At 38.2% G+C, this 13,516-nt stretch overlaps 1 protein-coding gene across 1 annotated transcript in view; it reads right to left on the bottom strand.

Annotated features, from left to right (window-relative positions):
• Nucleotides 1-13,516, bottom strand: part of LOC125225641 (tyrosine-protein kinase Drl) — a 95,390-nt gene that overhangs the window by 21,457 nt on the left and 60,417 nt on the right. Inside the window, exons 4-5 of the mRNA XM_048129451.1 lie at nucleotides 13,182-13,312; nucleotides 932-1,118 (exon numbers count right to left, since the gene is read on the bottom strand). Of these exons, the coding sequence (XP_047985408.1) occupies nucleotides 932-1,118; nucleotides 13,182-13,312 (318 nt within the window). The remainder of the gene's footprint in view (nucleotides 1-931; nucleotides 1,119-13,181; nucleotides 13,313-13,516) is intronic.

Raw genomic sequence — 13,516 nt, 5'->3', positions numbered from 1 at the left:
CACAAATAAACGTTTATGGATTTATTATGACTCTGTTCGGATGTGTTACGACTATAAACGAATTGAACAATAAAATTTGATGAAAAGCGATGTAATTGGAACTAAATGTTATTTTTGTTATTATTTGCTCGTTACCCAACACATTTATTTATTTATTTATTTAAACTTTATTACACAACTAAAGAAACATGTACAAATGGCGGACTTAATGCCAAAAGGCATTCTCTACCAGTCAACCATTGGGTTAAACAGAGACATATATGTTGGCGCAGGAGAAATAATAGCTAACAGAGACAAATATAATCGTGACATCAAACATAAATTTACTAAACTCGGGTTGAATACTAATACTTATATAAATGTATATAAAGATAGACTAATTTAATATATACATTTCGATGCTTTCAATCAAAATATGCCAAAATTAAACTCATAATGAGCGTTCATTCAGAATTCACATGAAGTTGGGATTTCAACTACAACAGAATTACTGTTGCGACTTTACTCGGCAGTAGCGGTTTCATTGTTGCCGTTTTTATCTGTAAATTATCCAAAATGAGTGACGGATTGACCTTCACAATCACAGCAGTAAATAGTTGACAAACCTCACTCATCCTACTTTGACAAATCAAGATTCCGCGCCTTTTAGCCTCTTCTATAAAGAGTGTCCGCTGTGGCCGCCGCTGTTAAAGAAAAAATCTGCCGCCTTTCAGCCACCGGCGCGGCTACACCACTGAAACTACGGGTGGCCTCCCCCTAACAAAGGCGTCTAGCAGCTGGTGTCATCTTACACATTTCCTCCTTCTGAGGAAGTTGTGAGGAGGCCATATCAGGCCTTTGCCCTCTGTGGCTGAATCTGGCGCTGGCTGCAACAACAAAAGGCGTCTAGTTGTAGACGGTACTATTTAAGAGATAGTAGTTATGAACTTACTGTATAGAATCATGATGTCGCGCCTTCCCGCCTCTTCTATAAAGAGTACCCGCTGCAGCCGCCGCAGCCAACAGCGCCAGTGCTGCCGCCGCGCAGCCACCGGCCGCAAAAGCTACGCCACTGGAACTGCGGGTGGCATCGCCGGCCAGCATCGCTGTTTCGTTGTGGGTGACTACTGTTGAAAGACCTGTGGGGGAAGAATGAGAGATGAAGCTTCTATGGTTGTAACAGTCTCCATTACTAGTAGTATCAAGTAAAATATTTTCGAGAAAAGGTAGGTATTGCTCTGGTGCTCCACTTGGTTCGTCTTTCTTAAAACTGCTAAAACTTGCTATAAAGCTACGTTTATTAAGACAGAGATCTGATATGCACAGACGGTAATCAACCAATTTTTTTTTTGTAATTGGGAGAAGAGGTCTGTTCAGTAGTTTCTCGTATGTATCCTGCTTTAGTAAAAAGACAGTCTTAAGCAAAAAGCATTTGGTAAAGTATATTCCGAAACTATTAATTATCATCATTTTTTACATGACGTCAAATCATACAGTAAGGATTTAAAATTGTATTACTCTCAAAAACATTAGGCACTCTTAGAAATCTTACATGCCACGATAATCACGATATCTATTACCGATATAAGATAGTGTGCCGCCCTTATCCAAAGGTTCTCCACAGGTCACGTTTTCAATCAACATCAATCACTTCTGCCTCGGGCACCAATAATTAAAAACTTAATTGAACAAATCAATTTCATTGAATTTTACTTCAGCAAATAAGCGATCTCATGATGAGTTTCACTTCATTATAAAATCACTTCCGTCCTTAAGGTTGGTAAGGAGCCATTTAAATTTTCCACGCTCCGAAATAACTTTTCTCGACTAAATTTTCATTATTTAAAAGGATATTAGAAACTGAATCATTTTATGGAAGCAATTTGTAAGTAATCTTTTCTGGAGCGAGAATCTTGACATCGCGTGCCTGTTAAACGGCCACATCTCAAAATTTTAGATTTTTGATACTTTTGCAGATTCGGATTCAGAATCATTGAAATTACGACCTTAATTCGGAAAAAAAATTAAAAAGTCTGCTTTACCCCTTTTCGGAAGATGCATATTCGACGACAATAACGTATAAGCTTCTATATGCAGTTTCTTTTTGTAGCAGATCACCAGGGTACGTTATGGGTAAGGTGCAATTTTCTGAAGAAAAAAAAATTGCAGATTTTGTTGTCGTCGAATGGCTATATCTTCACAAAAATTGTCTACTCGTACTTCTTTCCTCCAATACATCCACAAATCCAAATATTTCGTTAATAATATGATCATTATTTTGGAGTTGTGGCCATATTGCACAAACTTGATTTTTTTAATTGTGTCCTCGTCATATTATACGTATAGGAAATGTGACCTATACCATTTACAATTATCCTACAGAAACATTTCCTATTTTAATGAAATGTCATCAGGTAACACTAGATTTTAACAGTATATTTTGAGGAACAAACTAAGCCCAACTATAACAAACAATACCTAAATAATATATATGTCCTAACCAAGTTAGAAAAAAAATTATAACATTATTAACCTACTTAGAGCTATTTTACTGACGCACAAACATGTGTGAAAACTTTAACACTAGATTTCTCGAAAAAGTGTATTTTTGAGATGTGACTGTTTAGCGGGCACGCGACAATCGTTTTTTGTAAGTACAGTTTAAAAGTCGGGTTTCGTAAAGCGCTTAAGAAAGTTATTTTCTTGTTCAGCCCTTTATGTGGCTTTTTAAACGCTTTCGCAGAACTTTTTTATGTAGGTTTTCTTTCATATTTCTTGACTTGGTGTCAATTAAGTCAAAGTGTTTATCATTTCATGAGCTTTGTATGTAAACTATGGAGATACTCGTACCTATATAATTGGGTAAATGACATTTAACATGCTTTAAGGTAACCAAATTAAAATTACTGACTGTCACTTTTTCTGCAAGTGTAATCGTTTGAGAAAATGCATAATATTACCAGTACCTATATAAATAATTCTGTGCTACATAATTATAATGAAAATGAGGTATTAATATCATATTAATTGATTTAATTATGCCAGCAAGGATGATTTATATAGGATTTACAATTTTCATACTAAGAATCGTACCTCATTTTTTTAGCGCCACCTATTAAATACTATCATAACTACACTGGTGATGCCTACATTTTTTTTGTTTCAAAATGTGTATTGACGTGATATCATGATACCAAAATAAAGAAGCATGTCATTTGTTATTATAAAAAATAAAAACAATCAAAAATATTTGGGGAAAATATGATTTTGGTGGCCAAGTTGGTTGGTTCTAGGCTGCGAAAAAGCGCCATCTAGTTTTAAGCCTAAAAGGCCCATACAATTCAGGGGTATGCTTTTTTGTATGGGCTTTGTTTGTCTCGGTATTATATCGCCCTTGTCTCACAGTGACGAAAATGATGAAACAAAAATAAGACATCAAAAACCGGTCAAGTGCGAATCGGACTCGCCCACCGAGGGTTCCGTAATACAAACTTTCAAACTCCCCAGTTAAAATAATCTCATGTTTTCACATAACTCTAACGACTTGACTAGAAGACAAAAGTATTGCAATTGGTACTAATGAGCATTATTGTGTATAGGCGCAATCTCTCGGTGAATTCGCTAACTAATTTGACCTAGTAACTTGAAATTTACAGTTTGCCCCCCTTTCATTTTGGCCATTTTCTACAATTAAATAAATAAATTTAAAAAAATTATACCTTCTATTTGTAGAGCTTCACAATGTTCACAACTATTCCAAATTTCAAGTTGATAGCATTAGTAGTTCTCGAGATATTTAGGAATGTGACAGACGGACAGACAGACGGACAGAGTCGCACCATAAGGGTTCCTGTTGTACCTTTTTGGTACGGAACCCTAAAAGGTGTGGCAGACGTATGTTCAAAGGACAGACGTCATAACTCCGAAACATTTGCCTCATTATGCTATTTCTTGACAATCTCTTCCAAAGTTCCCAAGTACCATTTTTATAATAACAAGCGTGTAAGAAGAAACATAAAATTTACAAGTCAAATAAAAGCACAATAGAACAATCGATACTTTGTTGTAAACACATTAAGGAGGGGTGCGTCCCTTAAAGTCTTCATCACAGTAGACATAGCATAAACAGTAAACACTTGCTCTTGCCTTACAACATTGCTCCTCATTAGTTTTGTTGAACAAATAAATCATGATATTTAAATTTTTGTAAATGTTAAGTACCTACTGGCCGACTGGGGCCCGTTTCTCGAAAGGTACAAGCCTTGTATTACAAGTGTGTTTCCATGACAACCCATACGATTTGACAGCTCGCGCACTTGTAATACAAGGCTTGTACCTTTCGAAAACCGTTTCTGACCCTCTGGGCCCGTGCCCAGAGGGTCAGTACTTACATTTACAAAAATTAAATTATTAACTACAATTAAACACGGCTAGAAAATGAGTGAAGTTTAATAATTCGCAAAAACAATAAAAACCTAACCATGTCGAACCGAAATGATTCAAAAATCTCCTGATATGTACCTAAATATTTATTTAAACAGCGATTAAAAACGTAGCCTAGTCTTTATCTATTCATATATCCGAATATCCGGATATATCTTCTATGGGTCGCAAATCTCAATCGATTCTCGTGAAATTTTGTGACCATATTTTATGATTACGTAAGTATTTTTTTCGATCCAGGGGGGATACCATGACGTGCTAAAGCCGTTCAGTTTAGGTTGAGAGAGAGGGACGGAGCTATGTAACTGCTATAGCTGTGTCCCTTTCTCTCAACCTAAACTGAACGTCTTTAGTACGTCATGGTAACCCTCCAGTTCTTGGAAATTTTCCGAAATGCGTAAATTGCCATAAATGGCTTAAGTCCAATTTAGCGAATATGGCGCTTAAGACTAAGATGAATTGACTGTGATGATGACTTGAAGAACTAAGTGTTTTTCACTTTTCTAAGCATATCGCGGAGTACAGAGCCAATAATTTTCACTGTCTAAAGTTTTCAAAACTATAATATTAAACATAGCATCACAGAATATATAATAGTACAAGTCCAGAAGGCTCACTCCTTTGACGTTTACAAAATGCCGCCATTCTAAGTTCTTACCTACATTAACCATTGGACCGCACGCGAGCAGCCGACATTGAATTCTATTGCGCCGCGCGAAGGTCGTCACCACTGAGTGGGCCGCGAATTCGCGGCCGCCGGCATGTACTTGTAGCGCGGCGATAGAATCGCGGAGTGAGCCGCCCCTGATAGCATGCTGCTCGTAATGTGAAATCGTTCTGATAAAAATCGTTTACTGTGCTTACGTCTTTATCCCTCTGGATACACTCGTAGGACAGACTGCGAGGGAGTGATTTGTGGAGTGTATAAAATTGGCCCATTTGATAAATGCCTTAAGGAGTACTTGAAAATTGAAACCTTTACTGTCGAGTTGTTCTTTATTGGAAATGTGATACTTAGAGAATTTTTTATATTTTATTGTTTTTAATTTAACTAGACTAAAGAATCTGGTAGACTTGCCCTGGACACTTAAACAATTTTTTTAAAACTGTGCCTCACCTTCTATAATGCTTCAGAGCAGCAATAATATAACGTACATATTACACACCTATATGACAACTTCAATGCACTTTTTCAGCTCGCAATATTATTAAAAAAAACTAAATCATTTGACGATATAGTAACCTACATAGTTTTAGTCACAAGGAATTATCGCGGTAAATGAAGACAAATATCTATTAGTAATATATACTTTTTTACCTATTTACTGTATTTAGGTACTCAGCATTTGTGAGTTGTGAGTAACAACAGCAACAAGGCGACTTTGAAGCTCAAAATAGAACGGTACATGAAAATTTTCAATAACCTCGCTCAAACTAATACCTACACGACGAAATATATGGATAATATTACCTCTTCATTTTTAATTAAAATGTCTGGAGCCAGTATCAATATCTCAAAGAGCGTTGTCGTTGACATTTAATAACGTGCTAAACAATAATTGAAAGCTCTTATGTTACTAAAAATGTGCTTCCAATTTCGACCGTATATTAAAAGACATAAGTTCGTATTATATTACAGTGTACCTACTGAAATGTCTTTTAGCGACCAGTGTGCGTAGCCCAATGACACAAACGCTCACGAAACGCTCACGAAACGAAACGCTCGTAGATATCTATCTCTATCGCTCTTGCGTTTTGGCGCGTCAAAGCCAGACTACCTTTCGCGGCGTTTCGTTTAGTTTCGCATCGCAGAAACGCCATTGTCATTGTACGACGTACCTGGCGACCCAGCCGAAGTGGCAATCGTTGACGCAAGATAGCGATCGAAATACAGTCTGGCTCTTTCGTGCCACTATAGAAGAGAGATAGGGAGAGGTGGCTTTGTGACTTGTGAGATTGTGACTTTAGGTAGGCGTCCGGTATCGATTTGCCATATTTTGGAATGACGTATTCTCGTATAAATATAGAGGCGCTTAAGACCTTTTGCACAGTTATTATTTAGCCATTTCGTTCCCGTGCAAAGTTTTTCTATTATCCTTAATATTTCATTTAGTGGGATTCGTCTAATGCTTTCGCGGAAAAGATTTTGGATCGTATATTAGTTCGAGATTGGCTTTCGTTTCAGATTTGATGAGACATCTTTTTAATTTAAACTTTTTTCCCAAAATAGAATATTACAAGGAATAAACTGTGTAAACGGATTATATCGCGCTTAATAAATTCACATTACGGATTGACGATGACGTTTCGAACCCTTAACAGGGTCTGAGGTCAACAGGTTAATGAGGAAAAATTGCACAAAAACTACTACTACAAGAAGGCTTAAAGAACAATAAATTTAGGGTAAATTTTTAAGGCTGGTTCACACATGAGTTCGTAAGGCCATCAGTTATACATTTTACAAAAAATACATAAAATTAAATTAAATAAATTACTTATTTGGTGACAAAATTATTAAAAATCGTAATCCTCATAGAGAATATGATGATCAAAACGCTATTTTGTAGTACATGTTATGTTTCTTAATTTTATGTACAGTCAACCAATTGCAACCCTAGACCACTATACAACCATGTCAAAATGGCAAGCAGTAAGAAGTTTCTTACAATCTAATTTATAACGTCACTATGACATAGTTCTACAGTGGCCTAGGGGTCCTAGGGTTGGTTGACTGTATACCCCGTTTCCTTATCAAAATAGATTTTCTAAATATAACTATCACATTCCTAATATCGTAATGTACATACTGGCTAAAGTATTGGGTTGGCACAAAAGTAATGACACACTCTACAAAACTCTATACATTTCCTTCCTTAAATTAATTGTTTTCGATAATATTCTAGTATGTTGTAGAACATTCTAGGTACTTCTAATGTGAGGGTATATAAAGCCGCCCTCGTGATTGGTTTAGTTAGATTGAAATAAAATGGACGAGCGACAAGTTCGAACACTTTACTTATACGAGTACTTGTTAGGCCACAGTGCGCGGGCTGTGGCTGACAATATCAACACTGCATTGGGCGCTGGAAGTACAAGCCATGCCACGGTGTCTAGATGGTTTGACCGTTTTAAATCAGGAGACAGGAGCCTTGAAAGTCAGTCACGCTCAGGGCGACCACCTGCATTCAATGATGACGATTTACGCCGCAAACTACAGTCGAATCCTGATGCTACTACTCCTGAATTAGCGGAAGCACTTAACTGCAGTCAGATTACTTTCTATGTGACAGAGCTTTACTTAGATTCTTCAAAGATTGCAAGGTCATCCCCGGCGAGGCTCTGACAACCCAACATAGGTTGCTAGTAGCGTGTTTAAGACTCCCTAGTTGGTTCTCTAAATCACAGTTTGAGCCTAAACCTCAACCACGCGTAAAATGGTATAACTTAAAAAAACCACCAGGAAAGACCTTCAGCGAACAAACAGAGAAATTTCTTAAAAACACGATAACAAGACCCGGCTGGCCGGATGCCAACGCTCGATGGAACGAATGCCACTCCTACTGCATAAAAACGGCTAAAAAATGTTTAGGCACTACTAAAGGGAAGCTGAAGATCGAGAAAGATCCTACATGGTGGAATGAGGAAGTAAAAGCCACGCTGAGAAACAAAAAAGTAACGTTTAAAAAGTGGCAAGCTTCGGGACTGGACGCTGACAGAGAAGACTATAAGCGAGCAAAAAAAGTGGCTAAGTCCTGTGTGGCGGTGGCAAGAGCTCAAAGTAGAGACACTTTCTATAAGAACTTAGAGGCAGCTCAATCGGAACATGAAGTATTTAAACTTGCTAAAGTGCGCCAAAATCAGACAAAAGACATAAAACGCAATAAATACATTAAAGATGTATCGGGCAAACTTTTAACTCGAAACGACGAGATAAATAAGCGATGGCAGGAGTACTATCAAAATTTACTAAACGAAGAGTATCCGCACGAACCGTTAAACGCGATACCACCAGCACAAGGCCCAATTGAAGATATCACAATCTCGGAAGTAGGAACAGCCCTAAGTAAAATGAAGAACGGGAAAGGAATAGGACCCGATGAGATACCAGCTGAAGTGTGGAAAGAAGCTGGACATACAGGAGTGGCTTGGCTGCATAACCTCTTCACCGAAATTGTGGTAACCGGCAAGATACCAGACATGTGGAGAACTAGCAAATTAGTACCTTTTTATAAAAATAAAGGGGACGTGGCAAACTGCAGTAACTACCGAGGCATTAAATTAACCTCCCATGCATTGAAAATTTGGGAAATTGTTCTTGCCAATCGCTTAAACAAGATTGTCAAACTCACGCCAAATCAATGTGGTTTCACTAGCGGAATAGGCACGATAGATGCAATACATAGTGTGAAGATTCTTATGGAAAAATACAAATTGCTAAAAAAAGACCTGCACCTTGTATTCATTGATCTTGAAAAAGCTTTTGACCGCGTTCCAAGAGCTCTGATTTGGCAAGCTTTGAGATCACAACTCGTCCCTGAGCAATACATCTCATTGATAAAAGACCTATATCAGGGGATAACTACACGAGTTAGCGGTCCCTCGGGGCAGTCCGACGAGTTCGAGGTAAAAGTCGGAGTCCACCAGGGTTCCACTATAAGCCCGCTATTATTTAATCTAGTGATGAACTATATAACGGAACACCTGCAGCGCCCGCCACCTTGGACATTACTCTACGCTGACGACATAGTTCTTATCTCAGAAACCTTAACGGATATGCAGGAACAGCTCAACGTATGGCAGCGGGCTTTGGAAAGACATGGGCTTCGAGTGAACAGGGACAAAACCGAATACATGAGATGCAATCTGTCTGGAGGCGACACCAATAGTGACGGATCGGTAATGATTGAAGATTTTTGTTTAAAACAAGTACAACAATTTAAATATCTCGGCTCAATCGTTGCCCCGAACCAAGCAACTGAAAAAGATATCCAGCATAGAATAACAACCGCCTGGCTCAAATGGAGGTCACTATCGGGCGTGCTATGTGACACCAGAATGCCCATCAAGCTTAAGGGTCAAATTTATAAACAGGCAGTCCGACCAGCGCTGATTTACGGATCGGAATGCTGGCCAATGAGAAAGGAAGATGAGCAACGGATGCACGTTACTGAAATGAAAATGTTGCGATGGGCCGGCGGAGTTACGAGACTGGACAGAATAAGAAACGAATATGTAAGAGGAACGTTCAAAGTCACAAAAATTGAGCACAAACTGCGAGAGCAACGCTTGCGTTGGTATGGGCATGTCATGAGACGAGACCCGGGTCATATGACTAGAGCAGTGATGCAAATTGAGGAAGTAAAGCGAGGCAGGGGTCGGCCACCATCCACCTGGAAGAGCACCATTGAAAAAGACCTTAAAGCCAATAACGTAGACGAAGTGACAACACAAAATAGACTATTGTGGCGAAAACGTACGAGGAGGGCTGACCCCAAGTGATATGCGAATATAGCCAGGAGAAAGAAGAAGAAGAAGAAGACTTAACTGCAGTCACCACGCTGTGGAATACCATCTGCATGAGCTTGGGTATCGAAAAGTTTTGGCTCGATGGGTACCGCACATCCTTACCGACGCCAGTCGTGCAGTCCGTTCGCCATCTGTCAATCACTTTTGCTGCGACCCCGACGCCGACGTAAAGAGTTTTTGACTGATCTGGTTACGGGAGATGAATCATGGATTTATAATGAGAACGATACACGTCGTGCTTTTTGGCTGCCTCGAGAAGAAACGCCACTAACTCAACCGAAGCTGAGTCAAAAGAACCGCTTAAAAGTTTTGCTTTGTTGTTTCTGGGACTCGCAAGGCATGCTGTTTCATGAACCATTACACAATGAAACTGTAAACGCTAACAAATATTTAACACAGCTCACCGAACTATCTTCTGCTATCAAGAAAAAACGACGAAGACGAGCCACTGTAATTTTACTACATAATAACGCTCGACCTCATGTCGCATCTACCGTTCGCCAACAGCTGCAGAACTTGGGCTGGGAGACGATACCCCACCCACCTTATTCTCCAGACCTTGCACCATCAGACTTTCAGTTGTTTAGAGCCCTGAAACGACATTTGCGGGGTAAACAATTCAATGATTTCCATGATGTACAGGTGGAGTTGAACAACTTTTTCGAGGCACAGCCATCAGAGTTCTGGGCGAAAGGCATCCAAACTTTGCCGGATCGTTGGCAAGAAGTCATAGATGCTAATGGTGATTACATCATCGAGTAAGCTTTTTGTATTATAATAATAATAAAAAATATAAAACGTAAACCAAGTGTCTCATTACTTTTGTGCCAACCCAATATCTAAATTAGTAAAAGCCTCGAGGCGCGTGTACTCTTCAAGTTCAAGGCCAGATACGTATGGCCGTTCGTTATGTGTGACAATTTGATTAGGGGCTGTAGGGAACTTGAAGATAATAACGATGTAGCACAAATTATTACTGGTTCTTAGTTACAAAGTTTACATTTATTATTGTTGAAATTATTGTGTAATTTGCAATGATAACTACTTTGAGTTAATGTTTTTTCAACAAACACTGCGGACCATAATAGGTGCAGGCATAAGCAGGGGCCGCTCACTCCGCGATTCTATCGCCGCGCTACAAGTACATGCCGGCGGCCGCGAATGCGCGGCCCACTCAGTGGAATAGAATTCAATGTCGGCTGCTCACGTGCGGTCCGATTGTTAATGTAGGTAGGTAATTTAGAATGGTGGTGGCATTTTTTAAAAGTCAAAGGAGCCTTCTGTACTTGTACTATTATATATTCTCTGGTAGCAGTGTAGAATGTGTACTTTATATTCGACACCCATTTTGAAGACTCAGGGGATGATGTCTGCAATAAGTCTAGCATAGCAGATTTTTGCGCAACTTACAGGTTTATATTTGAAAAGATAGCTACTTAAGTATCGCACTATAATTATAATTCAATATAATTCTGAATGAATCTGGTTTTCATTTGTATTAAGGCGCGTATTCACTATAAACATTTTTTTTTATTCACGGTTTCTAAACAATGTTTATGTACCGTTTTTTTAAACAAAAATGTTTATAGTGAATTCGCACCTTTATTTTCAGCTCTTTATTTACAACAAAACTTAATCTTAAAAAATGGCATCATTTTTATAAAAAAAAAACACAGCCAAGCAGATGTCTGCCCTTACTTGAATAATCTTCTGCAGACTCAGTTTTACATTCTCAGCTAGAAAAACATGAAATATCACCCCACACGGAAAAAAACATGCCGGATGCAAAATGACTCAACCCATGCCAACATCGCCAAATGCCTTCCTTATTTGACAAATAAAACACCACATATATCTTACAGAACGACGAAACTTCGATAGTGGTGAGAATAATATAGTAGGCACCCAATTTGTCAAGAAAACTTGGGTATGATGTTTGTAAAAAGTTTCAGTTGCTTAGAAACGTCTTAGTTTATAGGACTTTTTGAAACTATTGTGGCATAAAAGAAAATTGCAGTAAGCGTGTAAAGACGTGTCCACATCAGCGCATGTTTAACATCTTCTTTTGCATCCATAGTGCAGGCAAAATTTTCTTGGCTTTGCGACTAAATGCTATTTGAAACATTTTTAGTCCAATAGCAAAGATTAAAAAAAAAGTAAATCGTGCCACGCGAAACGTCCGACGATATAGGGATATATAGCGTGAGTTTTTAATATTTTTACGCATTTCAAAATAATTTGAATACTTCAGTTCAATTCTGCCCGTTAGACCCTCTCGATTACAAGTAAATTGTACATTGCTAAAATTGTACCGGTTTTAAGCGATGTACTTAGATATAATTTAAAATGTCGGTTGAATTCTTCTAGGAAATCCAGTTGATTGACATGTATTAAAATCTATATTAATTACAGTTCACAGTCTCTTAACGAAAAATGCAAGTTGTTTATAGACGCACACAAGTGTGTACATGCCTCAATCTCTTTATTCTCTTTATCATGGGGTAGCCATGTTTAGTTGTTCACTATTCTGCTATGCAGCCCACCCTATTTTGAAACTGTTCCCAATGTTGCCATGCTGATTTACTGTTATTATTATTGCCAGGGAAAGTGTGGAACTTTGTAAAATTGTTCCCAGTTTTATATTGGTAGTTGTAAAATAATTTATTGAGTAGGGGTTGAGATGAAGTTGGGTGTAAGAGGATCCTTCATTGTTTTATTAGACTATTGAATTACCAATAAGATTTTGCGTTTGGTATCAACTCTCGAAATTGGTATCTAGACTAGTCATAAAACTAGTTAATTTGTTTTTTATAGAAAACAGTAAGAACAACAAAACAATGTAGGTAAATAATTTGATAGTATTGAGTTATTTGGCAATAACATAATATGTGTGTGTGTTCTGATATGTCGGAGACACAATAATATTATCATAGATTAGAAAAGGTTATATTGTTACGTGATTCGTGGTACAAGGAAGCTATCAGAGGAAGCGTGATGATTATAAATTGTGTATTTTGCGACCTTAGTTGTGTAACATGTTATTACGGGAACATTATTTTTAGTAGGTACATAATTATGACTTTTTTTGTCGCACTACTTTGCAAAGCGCCGCACTTTATTTTTGTCAGGTCGAAACTTCAAAGAGTCATAATGTTATTATGTAGCTACTGAAAAATGTTGTGCGATACTCGTGCGAAGTGGGAATGTAACTTGAATCGTGATGTACATCTCACCTTTCAAACAGATCTTGTTCCTCTTAAACAGAAGTCGCACATCTTTGTGGGCGCGATCAGGGGCTGAGATGTTCAGTTGCATGGTCACCAGGATCTCAGCGCTTCTGCTGCCGGTGCATGGCAGACGCACCCTGTTCAAAAAATAAGAATTTGATTTGAAATAAGGCCTTCCACGGAATGTCGTTAACGACATGCAATTCTTCTAATACTTCTGAAGACGCTAAGAGAGCGAAGTTTTGTCTAATTTGGTTAACAAATTGGTAGTATTTTCTCGAGCATTACGGATTTGATTGAAATAGCTGCCATGCAAGGCAAAAGCATGTTCTAAATCACAT

The sequence above is a fragment of the Leguminivora glycinivorella genome, chromosome 4, assembly GCF_023078275.1.
Source record: "Leguminivora glycinivorella isolate SPB_JAAS2020 chromosome 4, LegGlyc_1.1, whole genome shotgun sequence".
Classification (NCBI taxonomy): Eukaryota; Metazoa; Arthropoda; class Insecta; order Lepidoptera; family Tortricidae; genus Leguminivora; species Leguminivora glycinivorella.
Note: the sequence above shows the minus strand (reverse complement) of the source record. Positions and strands in the feature narration are given on the sequence as shown.